At 41.0% G+C, this 13,334-nt stretch overlaps 1 protein-coding gene across 2 annotated transcripts in view; it reads right to left on the bottom strand.

Annotated features, from left to right (window-relative positions):
• The window catches only part of LOC131468064 (chemokine-like protein TAFA-2), a 72,482-nt gene that overhangs the window by 33,385 nt on the left and 25,763 nt on the right, over window positions 1–13,334 (bottom strand). For both annotated transcript variants that reach the window (XM_058641922.1, XM_058641923.1), the window contains one exon: window positions 3,781–3,881. In XM_058641922.1, the coding sequence (XP_058497905.1) occupies window positions 3,781–3,880 (100 nt within the window). In that variant the 5' untranslated portion in view covers window position 3,881. The remainder of the gene's footprint in view (window positions 1–3,780; window positions 3,882–13,334) is intronic.

The following is a 13,334-nucleotide window of genomic DNA, read 5'->3' as shown; positions in this document are numbered from 1 at the left end:
ACATACTCATTATCTTTGGTTTAACCGTAGCTACAAATTGATCAAGTTAAATGGTGACAGACTAAAAGGCTTCACCTCCTCAGCCCACTAACAATACAATCAGATTTCTACCTAACTGTGTGTGTGTGTGTGTGTGTGTGTGGGTGCATGCAAGAAAGTGAGACAGAGAGAGACCGTCAACCTTGAAGTGACCTAAGCGATTGTATTCAGTAATTATCTGATTACTCGTCTGTTTTTCTCCACTCAGACAGCCTGCAACTGGATAACGCTGTAACTCCCTGATTACAACTTACTCTGCAATCAATGACCCATTAACAGGGCCACACGGTTGCTAAACATGTCCACCCACACGCACACACACACGCACACACTCTTCCACACCTATCTTTCTTGGGACCCATCATTGATAGTCACAGCTGAATAACCGTGTCTTTGTGCTAAAACAGCCACTTAAAGTCATAGGCTTTCATTTTGGTTGCCACCGGGCTGTTGGCCCCACAATTATAGTGGACACAAAACTCCACAAATGTTTTAAAATAAGCTCCCACACACAACGCAAGTCTGTCTCCAAGAAAACACTGACGTGTTCATTAGAGTCACAGCTTGAGTGTTGCTCACGATCTCTGAAAATTGTGAAAATTGGCTTTTCCAATTACCTCGTGGTGGTAGCACTCACTGCTGGAAGTTTTTCATTTTACACTATTAGCAGTTGATATTTGCTGTGTCACCAGATACTGTACATCCTAGCGCCCTCTGTGGTTAGATAGAGACAATGCCAATGCCCAAACATACCATAAAAACAGCATAGTAAAGTGTGAACATGTCTTCATTACAGATACAGCACATATTAGTTAAAAAATGTATTTTTTAAGAACGAAACTATCTAAAAAAAAAAAGTCAGTGAAAAATGGGATCTTTTGACTTTGCTATTATCTCTCGCGCGTGATGAGTTGAGGGTTTCCGTTGCTTTGTGCAGACCTCAGCACTTCACTGAGAGCCAAGTAATGCGCCACAATGAGAGAGCGCCCGCATTTCCTCTCTCCGAATCTTTTCAGCATCCTTCCTTTTATGAAAATGTTTGCCATTGCCTCGTCAAGAGCCTCTTTGTGAGAGGAGGAGATAATGTGTGACAGCCAGAGTCAATCTCACACACACACTCATACACACACACAGATACAGCTGTGATTTACTGTACATTCAAGGTTCAAGGCAAAAAACAGAGTTCAGTTCAAATGTAGACACCCTTGGCATGATTTAAGCAGTCTCTCCCTGCTAATTCAGACCAGGCTACAAACAAAAATCCCAGTTTCAAAAACATGTTGAATGTGATTTCATATTTAACAAAGAAAGATATGTGCCTTGAAAATACAGTGAGTAGAAGCTGGGACTGTTGAAGTTGAAAATGTTTATGGTATGTTCATGCTGCACTTAATTTTGTGGTTATTTTATTATTATTATACTTACTTTGTATTTATTTATTTATTTGAGAACCTTCACATTCACCTTTAGGTTTTAAGTGCAGCAATTTTCAGAAATATCTTGTTATTTATTATTATTATATATATTTTTTTTAAAGCATCTTTTGTTCAGGAAATAATTGACAATGTTATGTTTCCAGTTGAGTCTGTTAAATCGCTGGGGGCGTGTGTTTATAGGTCACATCTTCAGGCTTTACAAAATGTGCTGTTGAGTCAAAGTTGAGTTAATTTTATATCACTTTTTCTTTATTTTTTTCTTTAAAATTTTTTTTTTTAAATGGGAGTAGCAATAATTACACAGAAGTCACAAAGTATAGACCATTTTTATTTCATTTTTGTTCATAAAAAAAACAGCCAGGCGGACATTGACCTGTGACATAATTTCCAAATTTCACAAATTCAATCACATTTTAAAAGATTTGAGTACTTTTTGTTCAGGTGTGTTTTTATAGTTGGTGAAAATTAAAACATATATATTATTGTTATATAGAGTGCCTATATGTTGTGCTGAAAGAAAGGATATAAGACACTCTATACTGCACATTCTTATAGCCTCTGTATATATGATGTGATAGATAATGTTAGATATAGAAGGCAGGCATTGAAACAGTGCTTTGACTGCAGTATATGTATATATATACATATACACACATATATATGCATACACTGCAGTATATACATTAATATTTGTAAGCCATCACTTGGGAGCATATGTATTAAATATCTTAAGGTCTTTCTTGCCATTGGAAATGACTTATTTTTGCCATATATATATATGTATATCTATACATATATATATATACATGCATGTGTGTGTGTGTAATTTTTAAGTCAAAGTCTCGGCTCCAGAAGTCTTTAGCAAGTTCCAGTGAGTCGTGAATAAAAAAATAAAATGTGTTAAATGGTAACATACACACAAGCACTGTTACATATTTTTAATCCTATGGTGCAATAATGATGTGAAGCTTTTTTGCAACCAACGTCCAGATCTAGAGGAGGACTGTGCTGCACCAGGTGCCATTTAGGGCAATTGCAATCAACACTTGGAGCTCTGTTTTCTTTAATCAATAGCACATTGATTTTATGCACCCCGACTGACATGATATGGTTGAACAAAAGAACTGAAATATCCGTGTGTAACCTAATGACACCTCTCCTGGCTCCATGTCCCGTGACAGATTCGCACCAAACTCATTTGCCTGACCCCAAAAAAAAACTCCAACAATAACAACTGCACCAATTATCATTCTGCTATAAGGAGGTAAAAAACACTTGAGCTTGTTTGTACTATTTTTTTTAAATCAAGCAGAATTGTCCTGGAAACCCAAGCAGCAGCAAAATACTGTCAGCATGTACATGTTTCTGGGGACATTTTAGCACATGGGTAGTAATGTTTCAGCTTGGAGTTGTTTTTATTACAGTAAATGAAAAAGGAAACATGGTGGGAGAGTATGCTAAATAATGGAAGGCTGGAGAGTCGGACTAGATCCAGGGTGACAGGAGGACCGACTCTATTTGCTGCTCTGTTCTGCACGCGCTGTATTTATGTGTTCCAGTTTATTAAGATGCACCCTTACATTGTCCATGGATGGATGGATGGATAGATAGATAGATAGATAGATAGATAGATAGATAGATAGATAGATAGATAGATAGATAGATAGATAGATAGATAGATAGATAGATAGATAGATAGATAGATAGATAGATAGAGAGAGAGAGAGAGAGATAGAAACACATTTTCATGTTCCCATCTCATGTTGGTTAATATGTGAACAGCTGGTCTGGAATAGCTCTCGTGCGCAGGGAGCAGGTACACGTTGCTCTCCAAGCTTTTCTCCCAGAGATAGGCAAACTTCAGTGTCGCACACAGGTGATCATTGTTAACCAGAGAGGAAAAAGACATCCAACTGTCAATGAGAAATGAACTGTAAAGTAGTAAGAGGCCTCTGGGCTCAATCGAGCTAGTCAGTGTACCACATAAGGCTCACTGCTCGCCGCCTGAGCTGTGAAGTACAGGCATTTTCCTGGAGCCACCCTGATGGGACAGCAAGGACGGGAAAGTCTCAGAGGACCTTTCTCTGTTACTCAAATTATTTTTTTTGTGTGTTCCTCTTGCCAACCTGTGGTCTCATAGTTCACTCTGTATTCCCTCAGGTAGCACATGGCCAACATGTCAAAAAACAAACAAAAAAAACATATATATATATATATATATAGATAGATAGATCCAATACTGTGAATACGCTGTATACATACACACATATACACATAATGGATATGTACACATACATCTACCTACCTATGTGGCTCCTGTGTGCGTGTGTCAGGGAGGCCAGACAGAGGGACAGCAGTAGACTCCACACACCTACTCCACAAATGCAAAGACCCCGTTCCCGCATTCTGCCGGAGAAAGACACAAAAACACAGCAAATATAACATTTACTATACTCTGAATTGGATTTCCGTTCTCCTCTGATGTTGGAGGTTCAACATTCAGCAATTGTCAGTCGTGTTGGCCCATCCAACACTTTGGCACAGACTGAAATCTTTCAACAGCTACAGGACAGATGGCTGTGACATTTTGTTCAGACATTCATAGCCCCCTGAGGATTATTTTTGGTGATTTTGATCCACGCATTTGTCTTCAAGTAGAAGGTCAAAGTTTTTATTCCTTCATGAAATATCTCAACATCTTCATGTTGGAATGAAGCTAGACTTTGTCCAGGATTTCACTGGACTCAAGTAAATCTCTCCCTTTTCTTTGCATTACAAAAACTTAACATCACCAGTGTTAGGGTTAGTGTTTAGAGATAACGCAGCAGCGGGTAAACACAGTGAACTGTGGTTTGGTAGCTTTGCATGATACTGTGAGTTTCCTCTGTACTGTGTGTTTGATATGCAGGAGCATGACTTCACAGAGTCATGTGCTCATCGCGCGGTTGGTGTTGAAAACAGATGAATCACACATGGTGCTTTGGTCGGGTGGTGGTGGGGGGGGGGGGTGTACGCAGCCCTTGCTCGCTCGTATTAAAGTCACTGCACTGACACAAACATAAACTCCGGACAACTTTCTAAGATAACTATAAATCATATAGACACAACAGACGTCCACAGACCCCCTTTCCAGTGCATTTCTGTGTTGCCAAAGAAAAATACATTTGCACAAGCAAAATTATTGTTTGCTGCAAACACAGTCAAACAGAAGTGGAGATGATGAGAGACACACAGAGGGAAGACGGAGTGACAACAAGGGGAAATAAACAAAGGGACGGCAGGATGTACAGACAAAGACATGGAGGATTATCAGGGCTTGTAAATTTGGGGACAGCATTTAATTCTCTGTTTTGGCAGCCAAAAGGAAAACAACAGCCGTCCAGAGATTAACGGCTATGTATCTTTGAAAGCTATAAATGATGATGGTATATGCTGAGCGAATAGTATTGCGGTCCAGACCAAAGCAGTACAAAGCCTTTACTGCCTACACACAATTGACATTTGTTTGTTCTGGACACACGCAGACAAACAACACACACACACACACAGAAGCAAGGCAATAACCCCTGCAATAAAAACAATAATTAAAACTTTCTAATAAAAATCAAAACAAGAGTTATGTTGTATTAGTGGTAAGCGAAACACTTTTAATAATGGATGGATTTCATTTTCTTGTAGCGTCTCCCTCTCTGTGTCCAAGCGCTTCGGTGTCCAAATTGCACTGATGCACAGGAATGTATTTGATTAAAGCACTAAGTACGCCAAAAACCTCCACCACAGGCAACTGCATTCTCTCTCGACTGGACGATACTTAAGGCTACGATATCTCTACGAATATCGGTCACAAAAGAGGGTTTTCCTAGTACGAGCACCTGAGACTTGTGCTCAACAACACAGCAACAAGTGTTTCGATCAAGGAATACAAGATGAGCAAACAAGAGGCTGCTGAAAATGAATCATAAACAACCAGCAATGAATCCAAACACACACACACACTTAAAGCATATTATGACAGTCTGACACACGGGACACACGTACAGTGCTCACATGTGGCCATAGTCTAAGTGTAGTGTTGCATTCGCGGCAGCTGCGACGGAAGAACGTGCCCTCAGCACTAATGCGCTCCAGCACATAAACCTTTTGACCACAAAAATAACACTCCTCGCTTGTTTGTCATCGACACACCAGGACCAGTTTCAGGCTCAGGAGCTGAAGCTAGGTCAGGTATAGGACAGAGCTCAGGGGACACAGAAGACACTGCTGTCTAAGGGAAAGGATTATTATATAAACATGTGTGTGTGAGTATATGAAGAAGTACTGCAGGAAGCAATAATGCAAATATTAACATATGGCACTAAGATGCCTAATCAAGGAAAAATGCTTGGCTGTAATAATGTGGCCACATCAACATAACTGTTATATGAGTGTTTGGGAGGAGGGATGTTTGCCCCCAAATACACTGCTGCGACTCATAGTTGCAAGTCAGTTAGTTTGTAAAAAGGCACAGGGATTCAATGAACAGAGTGGGAACATGATCAGCGAATAGTACAACTATCTACAGGCGATGCCAAACTCCCACAGTGTCGATGTACTCCCCCATCTTATCATTTTTTTAATGCTAAATCTAGATCCAGATCACCATCAAAATCCTTTCCTCGGGCCATAAAATACATCCTCAAAAATGTTCATCCAAATCCATCCTCTACATTTTACATGAAGTAAAAGATGTCAGATTGTCTATATACAATACATTCATGCAACTTGTGTAGTAACTGAAGCTATTGTTTAGGTTTTCAACCATTTACTTTTTCAGTGAGACACCATCAAACTATTACCTACTCTATTTCTTAATGCCGTAATGGTACATTTTAAATATCAGTGACCGTTTCTGAAACTCTCACAAGTGACGTATTGTATAAACCCTGGGTCAGGTGTGCTGCACAGCACGTATCATAACATGTAAAGCACCTTGTAACCCTGGTTCATCGTCTTCATCGTCATCAGCGTCGTTATACAATATGCAATGCAGCCTTTGTGATTTGCTAATTGCATTATTTCAAAATGTGATTTTGATTTGAAAAGGAATGATTGTGCAGCTCTAATTTGTGCTACGTTATTATTCTGTTGTGTTGATTTACTTTCAGGCCAACATGGTAAAACAACAGAAAGACATGTAACATTATTGTGAATTCTTTTTGAAACTTTCCATTTGTGTGTGAGTCTGTGCAGTTTAGCTGAATGCAGAAGAGCTTGCACCCGAATCTAAATCTGCTCCGAGTATGTGCTGATGTGTTCACTTGAATTTCGGCTTCTATACGTGCACACGTGTGTGTGAGCACTTTTGCTATGAGGTTGGTTGTGTGCGTTTACCCCCTAAGCTTGTGTGTGAGTCATGAAGCATGGCATTTCTGGAGCTGGGAGGGGCTGCAAAGCCAGACAGGCTGAGCCAAGGCTTTCTCTAGTTGGAGGGCAACAGAGAGATAGGGAGAGGGAGTCAAACATGGATATGCTTTATTGTTTTCTCCCATTTAGCTCCTCTCTTCTCCTCGACTCTTCCTATAATATAGGACCAATCTCATTGTCCCTCTCCCTCCTCCCACCCACCTCCTCCTGTCCTCACCTGTGCTCTGCTTGTAGTAAATAATTAGGAAACAAAGCAGAGATGCATTTAGACACAAAGGGGTGTTTGTGATGACGCTGTGCCACTTCATTATGGCTGGTTGTTTGGTCTGTCTGCTGCAGGTTCAGTCTGTGTGTGTGTGTGTGTGGGATCTAGAAAAGGATTCACAAAGGAGCTGAAAAAGTGAGGGAGAATAAGAGAAAAGAGGAGAGCAAGTTTGTGTGTGTGTGTGTGTGTGTGTGTGTGTTTGGGGGGGCTTTAACCATGGGGTAAAAGGACTTTTTCAGGCTTAAGACCTGGTTTTAGGGTTAGGGATAGAATTATGTTCAGATTGGGGTTAGGCATTTAGTTGGTGATGGTTAAGGTTAGGGTAAGGGGCTAGTGCGTGTGTGTGTGCGTTTAAGTTGTTTAAGATTTAAGTTGATAGTTTAAGGTTAGGGTTAAGCTTTGCAGTAGCTGGTTATGGTAAGGTTAGTGATAATGTTTTGTTCTAGGCTGTCCAATTGGAATGGCAGTCAAAGTCAGAGATGAGGGTCTGGTCCTCATTTGGACCAGGTTTTAATCTCCATGAGGACTGCTGGTCCTGACAAGGTCAGTGTTTATGCCAGAAAAGGTCCTAAAGAGGTAGCAAATACAAGTACACACACAGAGAGATTTGCTTAGACAATCTGGATTTCCTTTCATTTGCACAGCCTAACTATGTTCCTGGTTATGGTCAGAGATAGGGTTTGGTTGACCCAGCCAAACTGTCCCCACGTCCCCATGCACATTGTGGTGTTCTGCCAAGCACTTTGTTTTTACCTTTACTTCACCATAACCAGTTGATTCCCAGCCCTAACCACAAGTCACCTCTTATTCCTTAAACCTCTTAAACCACAGCCTCAGAAATTAGGTTCCGCCTCGGGACCAAGCTTTATTCCCCATGAGGACCACTGGTTTTTATAAGGTCAGTGTTTCTTTCTGAAAAGGTTTGGTCATTTTAAGTTTTTCTTTTTTTGTGCAGTACAAATTCACCGAGACGTTCCTCAACACCTTTGATCGTATCTTCTGATAGAAACTGTTTAAGAAAAGCCGCAGTGCATCCCATGACCGGGGATGATGTAGCTTTCATTAGCGAAACACAGAAGAACACAAGAGAAACAACGAGTGAAAAGATAGAGAGAGAGATTGAGTTAGAGAACGAGCGGTAGTCTCCGATGAGTCCTGCAGTCTGTTCCATAACTTTAATTAGTCCCACTGGAGTGCCCTCCCCACCCCACACAGCTGATCAGCTTCCCCTCTATATCTGCAGTCTGTATTTGTGCGTGTGCTCGTAGGCGTGTGTGTGCGTGTGTGTGTGTGTGTTTGTCTTAGCCAAAGCCGGACAGACGTCTCACGGGCATATGAGCTCTGGTTTTACTCCCAATGGTGGAGAGAAAAAGTAATGGAAATATAGTACATTCATACTCAGGAAGTTCTTGTTGTCTGAGATATCCATCCCTTGGAAAATGGGATTTTGCAACCAGAAAATACGACATTGTCACCACATTATCCCTCTGACCGAACTGACCGAACAGAGGCTGGCAAATGTGTTCAAAGTTTAAAAGAATAAACAAAAGCAGATGGCGTTAGAACAAAAACAGTGAGGTAAGTCACCACTGGTGTGGGGACTGGGATTGTTTCCACCTACTGTTCTCACGAGAGAAAATAACTTCCTTTTAGGTTCAAATATGCATCTCGAGAACAGCTTGAGATGCAGAATGTCGCCTAATGCAACTTTAATAAGTAAATGAAAAATATTACAATTTTCGTGCATAAATGTTTTCCCCAAGCAAAACAATAAAAATAAAAGTGGTTCCACTGCTTTCTTGTAAATAATTTTTCTTCAAATGAGTGTCTGACTTATATGTTATATGTATTATGTAAAACTCGGCAGGCTTCTTCACAGAATAATGGCAAAATAGTTGATCCCTGGAAGCTGTTGTCTTGTGTTTATGTCGACCCTTCACATTAATTAACTTACATTATCCATTGTGAGAATTTGACAAAAAAAAAGTGTCCGTCTGCTGTGGAGTGACACCAAGCCTAAGGTCATGACGATACTCACTTTCAAAATAAAAGTCACAGTAACACAAGAAAAATTGAGGATGATGTCGGATTTTGTCAAGAGGCAACAAAGAGGAATGGAAAGGACACTGAGATGACAGAAAGGAGAGATGAAAGGTAATGAGATGAGTGCAGAGAGGGGAAGTAAAGAGCAAGACGATCACAGTACAAGGACGAAGGCGAGGGAAGGAAACAAGAGCAAGGTGGTGCTATAAACCGGATCACAAATGTAGGTGAGAGCACTTGAATAGCATTTCACTTCACTATCATTTAGTTTAGAAATGAATATCCTTGCACACTGGTTGGTTACTACATTAAATGTCATGACAATAAAAAATAATTTTCTTTTCTTTTTTAAATTCATTGTCATTCAGTACAGATTAATTGTTGTTTATCTTTGAACCTGAATGTACTTAGGAAAACTGAAGAAAACCCCGCCAACATGGAAAAATACTCTACTGACTGATACTGATTTGCTTTGAGCCAGACTAGGGCCGAGTCCATCAGTCCACTACTGTGAAACGATTGGCATGACATTTCCCGACAGGAATTCATGCACATCACGCTGTATTCCATTGACTTTGGTGAGCTCCTGGGGTGTCCTGTTGTTATCACACTCACAGTTTTGAATGCAGAGTCTCAATAGATATTGGATAGAGAGCCACCAAATGTGTCATTTTGTGAACTTTCTCCTTGTTACAATGAAGAAAATAAGCCATCTAGAGTTGCAGGTGTGTCGACGCGTGTGCTCAGATGAATACAAATGAACAGAAGACAATGATGACTTGTCAGAGGAAATCTAAGGGTTCGTTTTGTAGCCAGACTGAGGACTGAGACTCTCCAAACCTAATTACAACCCTGGGATATTTCAGCTTGATTAGGCCTCTCTAATCCTGCCTGGAGAGAGCGTGTGTGTGTGTGTGTGTGCACAAGAGTTTCATTAATGAAATCCACAGTTTGGCCTTTGTGGATAAATTCACTTCATGTGACCTGTGGAGAAGAAAGCCAGTGGCTTCAAATGAAGCCTCCAATTTAATAAGCAGTGTGGAACTTCCACTAGTGTCTGCGTGCCTACATGCACATGCATGCGTGTGTGTCCATTTAAAATGAGGAGGAAGAAAGAGTCCAACTGAGGAAGGAAAATCTTTTGGCTCTTTGCTCTTCCACTGTAAAACCTCTTATCAGTGTCTCACTCAGTATGTTTATGTGACATTAGAAAAATAATGAATTATTGCATTAGTCCGCCTAAAAATGCACTTTTTTTAATACATGTCAGTACGACTGAAATTATGCTAAATCACATTTCTAACAAACCCAGACAATGCTAATGGGAGTCAAATTAGCGCTGTATTTACACCTTCAGTCAGAGCGAAGTGGAGACTCTGCTGGCCTGGGAACACTGTTCTCAGCCCCAGCTAATACCCAGAAATAACAGAAAGAAGCCAGTACACAGAGGAAAACGATAACCACAATATAAACATGGTCAAATTCAGGCCAGTACATTTTTTCTTTTTTCTTTTTTCTTTTTTAATTACGAGGAGAACAATTTTCAGCTCTATTAGCTTAAGACGTGTTTCCACGCTTCGGTACGATACATATTTTTGTGCCTTTCCATCAGGAATAGTACCAAAATAACCGGCCTCAACTGTTCCATTTTTTTGTCACTCGTCCCTTGGGGGAACCAGTACCGTACCAGTGGAGCTAGACCCACCACAGTTAGCTGATTGGGTGACAGCAAAGCGCCACTCCCCTGCGACCGGTGTGTCTTCAGCGCCTGCAGTCTAATCTCATACAAAGCTTGACGTCTTGTTGGGACAAACAGCCACAGACCGAGCAGAAAAACAAGCTGCTGGATGTCCTCCGTTGTTGTTCTTTGTGTCGTTTGTCATCGCATCGGTACAACGTCACGCTACGTATCTCACTGATGCGGCCACAGCACACGCCCGCCTACAAAGTAAAGGTACTGTGTTCTCAGTCTCAACTCAAGAGGATTGGATACTCACAATTTTGACTAGTTACAACTGTATATGACCACAGCCTTGACATCCCAATCTTTCAAATCAGCTTTTGTCTGCTGCTGCTGCTGCTGCTGTTGCATCTCCAAAGCTTGATTCAACCCAAGGGTGTCACACTCCATCTATCTCCCCCTCTCTCTCTCCCTCTCTGTCGTCTGTCTGCCACACGCTTTCTTACCTGGAGAACTCATTGCACCTCGAGCTATAATCCTGATGTCACTGCAGATCCATCGTGCCCACATGACAAAGCCACCCCCCTAAAATATCCCCCGGTCAACTAAACACAAAGGCGCATACAGAAAAAAGTGTGTATGCTTACAGTGCAGATCCAGGTGGTAAACGCATTTATGTTGGTCTGAGCCTTTCTATCGCCCACAAAGTCCAACAGCTTCTGACAATAGAAGAAAAAGGAAATAGCCGGCCCTCACCTACAGGCGCAGGCTACACCAGCGATATAATCTGGCTTAAGACTGCAAAAATAACATCAAAGCCCCTCTCTCCACAGAGTACAGTGCAACACTTTCATATTCATCTATCACATTTTGACTACACTTCAGTTTTTCCGCAAGGATCTTGGGCAATAACAGAAAAACACTTTGAACTCAATAAACAAATGCAAAGTAGGGATCTCTTGAAGCTTTGGAATTTAGGAAATACAGTATATTAAAGTGAAATGCAAATGGCCTCCACTGTCTGGTCCCTGATGTGGAGAGAGAGGATAGCGTCAGGCATGGAAGAGCACGGATGAAAGAAAATAATCCAGGGCAAAGAAATGGCCTCTTTAATTCAATTTGTAGCCATTTTAGCAAAGAGAAAATCCATCTCATACTGTAAGCCTTTATAGACACGTGTAGTGGTTGTTCCCCAGAGTGAGAACAAGATTTAAAAGTAAAACTGAGTTTCATTCAGTCGAGTTGACAATGTTGCTGAGCAAGCAATGAGAAAGAATATATATAAGGAACTACTTTAGGCACAGGTATAGTTTAGCAAAACTACCTCGGGGCTGTGGAGGGGAAAAAAGGGTGCAGCTACTCCTTTGTTTCTGGACTCACTGACGGAGGAAGCATGCAGCTTCTGTTTTTCTAAAAAGCCTTTAAGAGTCTGATTTCCTCAGTCCATCTCCCAGAGAGACAGGTGAAAGTGACCAGCAATAAAAAGCACTTTCTCTCCACTCCTCCCTTTCCCTCAGTGCTCCCCTTTCAACTGTGCCTCCCATCTTAATTTTTCATCACACTGTGGTCTTCAAAGCACTGGGGCTTTTTCTCCTCTCCACTGCCCTCAGCTGGTTTATTTAGATTGTGTCTCCCCTCCCCTTCCATCTTCTCTCTCTCTCTCTCTCTCTCGCTTCCCTACCTCTGATTAATTTCATCATACATTCATCAACAGACATGAATGCTTTACCTGTCACTTTTCTAGCACGAACACTGCAGCAGTGAACTCAGTATCCGCTGCATTTTAATAACCAGTTAATCCCTTGAGACTTTTTCAAACGAAACTCACTTTATTTTCTAACTTCATTTTCTCAAATTTCAAGCTTGCTGGGGGAGGGTTCCTATTAATATCAATTTGAAGTAAAACATACTTTGGAGATGTTAAAAACTCTTAGTTGACCATACTTAGTATATTAGGAGTAATTTCAGTCATTAGTTGCAGTCCCACTCCTCTACCTGTTACTTGTAAATACATGATATCTGCTTATGAATTAAAAAGGGAACAGGAAAAATACACATATCTGCTACATCTGTCCCATGTCTGCATCCCATCATCATCCCTGGACTCATCTCTCTGGGGACATTGATCCCTAAAAGAGAAGCTGTTCTCATATAGCGTGAGTTAGTGACACTTATCTGTTTTATGCATTCAGTGGCTCACAAAACACACAAGCGGCTGGACCACTGCTGAGAGGAAACCTCTCGTGTTTCTCACTGGAAGGTCAGATTTCCAAAATGCAGACAACACACTAAGAGGTCGTTGTCCCTAGCACAACACTCCGAGGAGACAGAACAATGTGTTTGAGAACAATCGCGTTTTTGGTTCAAACAGCGGCTGCCACTCGGGAATCTAAATAACGTTTAGTCTGACAAACTCGTTCATGTGTGTCGGTGGAAGACTGACTGCACCACTGGTTACAGTTTAAAA

The sequence above is a fragment of the Solea solea genome, chromosome 11, assembly GCF_958295425.1.
Source record: "Solea solea chromosome 11, fSolSol10.1, whole genome shotgun sequence".
Classification (NCBI taxonomy): domain Eukaryota; kingdom Metazoa; phylum Chordata; class Actinopteri; order Pleuronectiformes; family Soleidae; genus Solea; species Solea solea.
The sequence above is the reverse complement of the archived record's forward strand: the minus strand, read 5'-3'. Positions and strand labels throughout refer to the sequence as shown.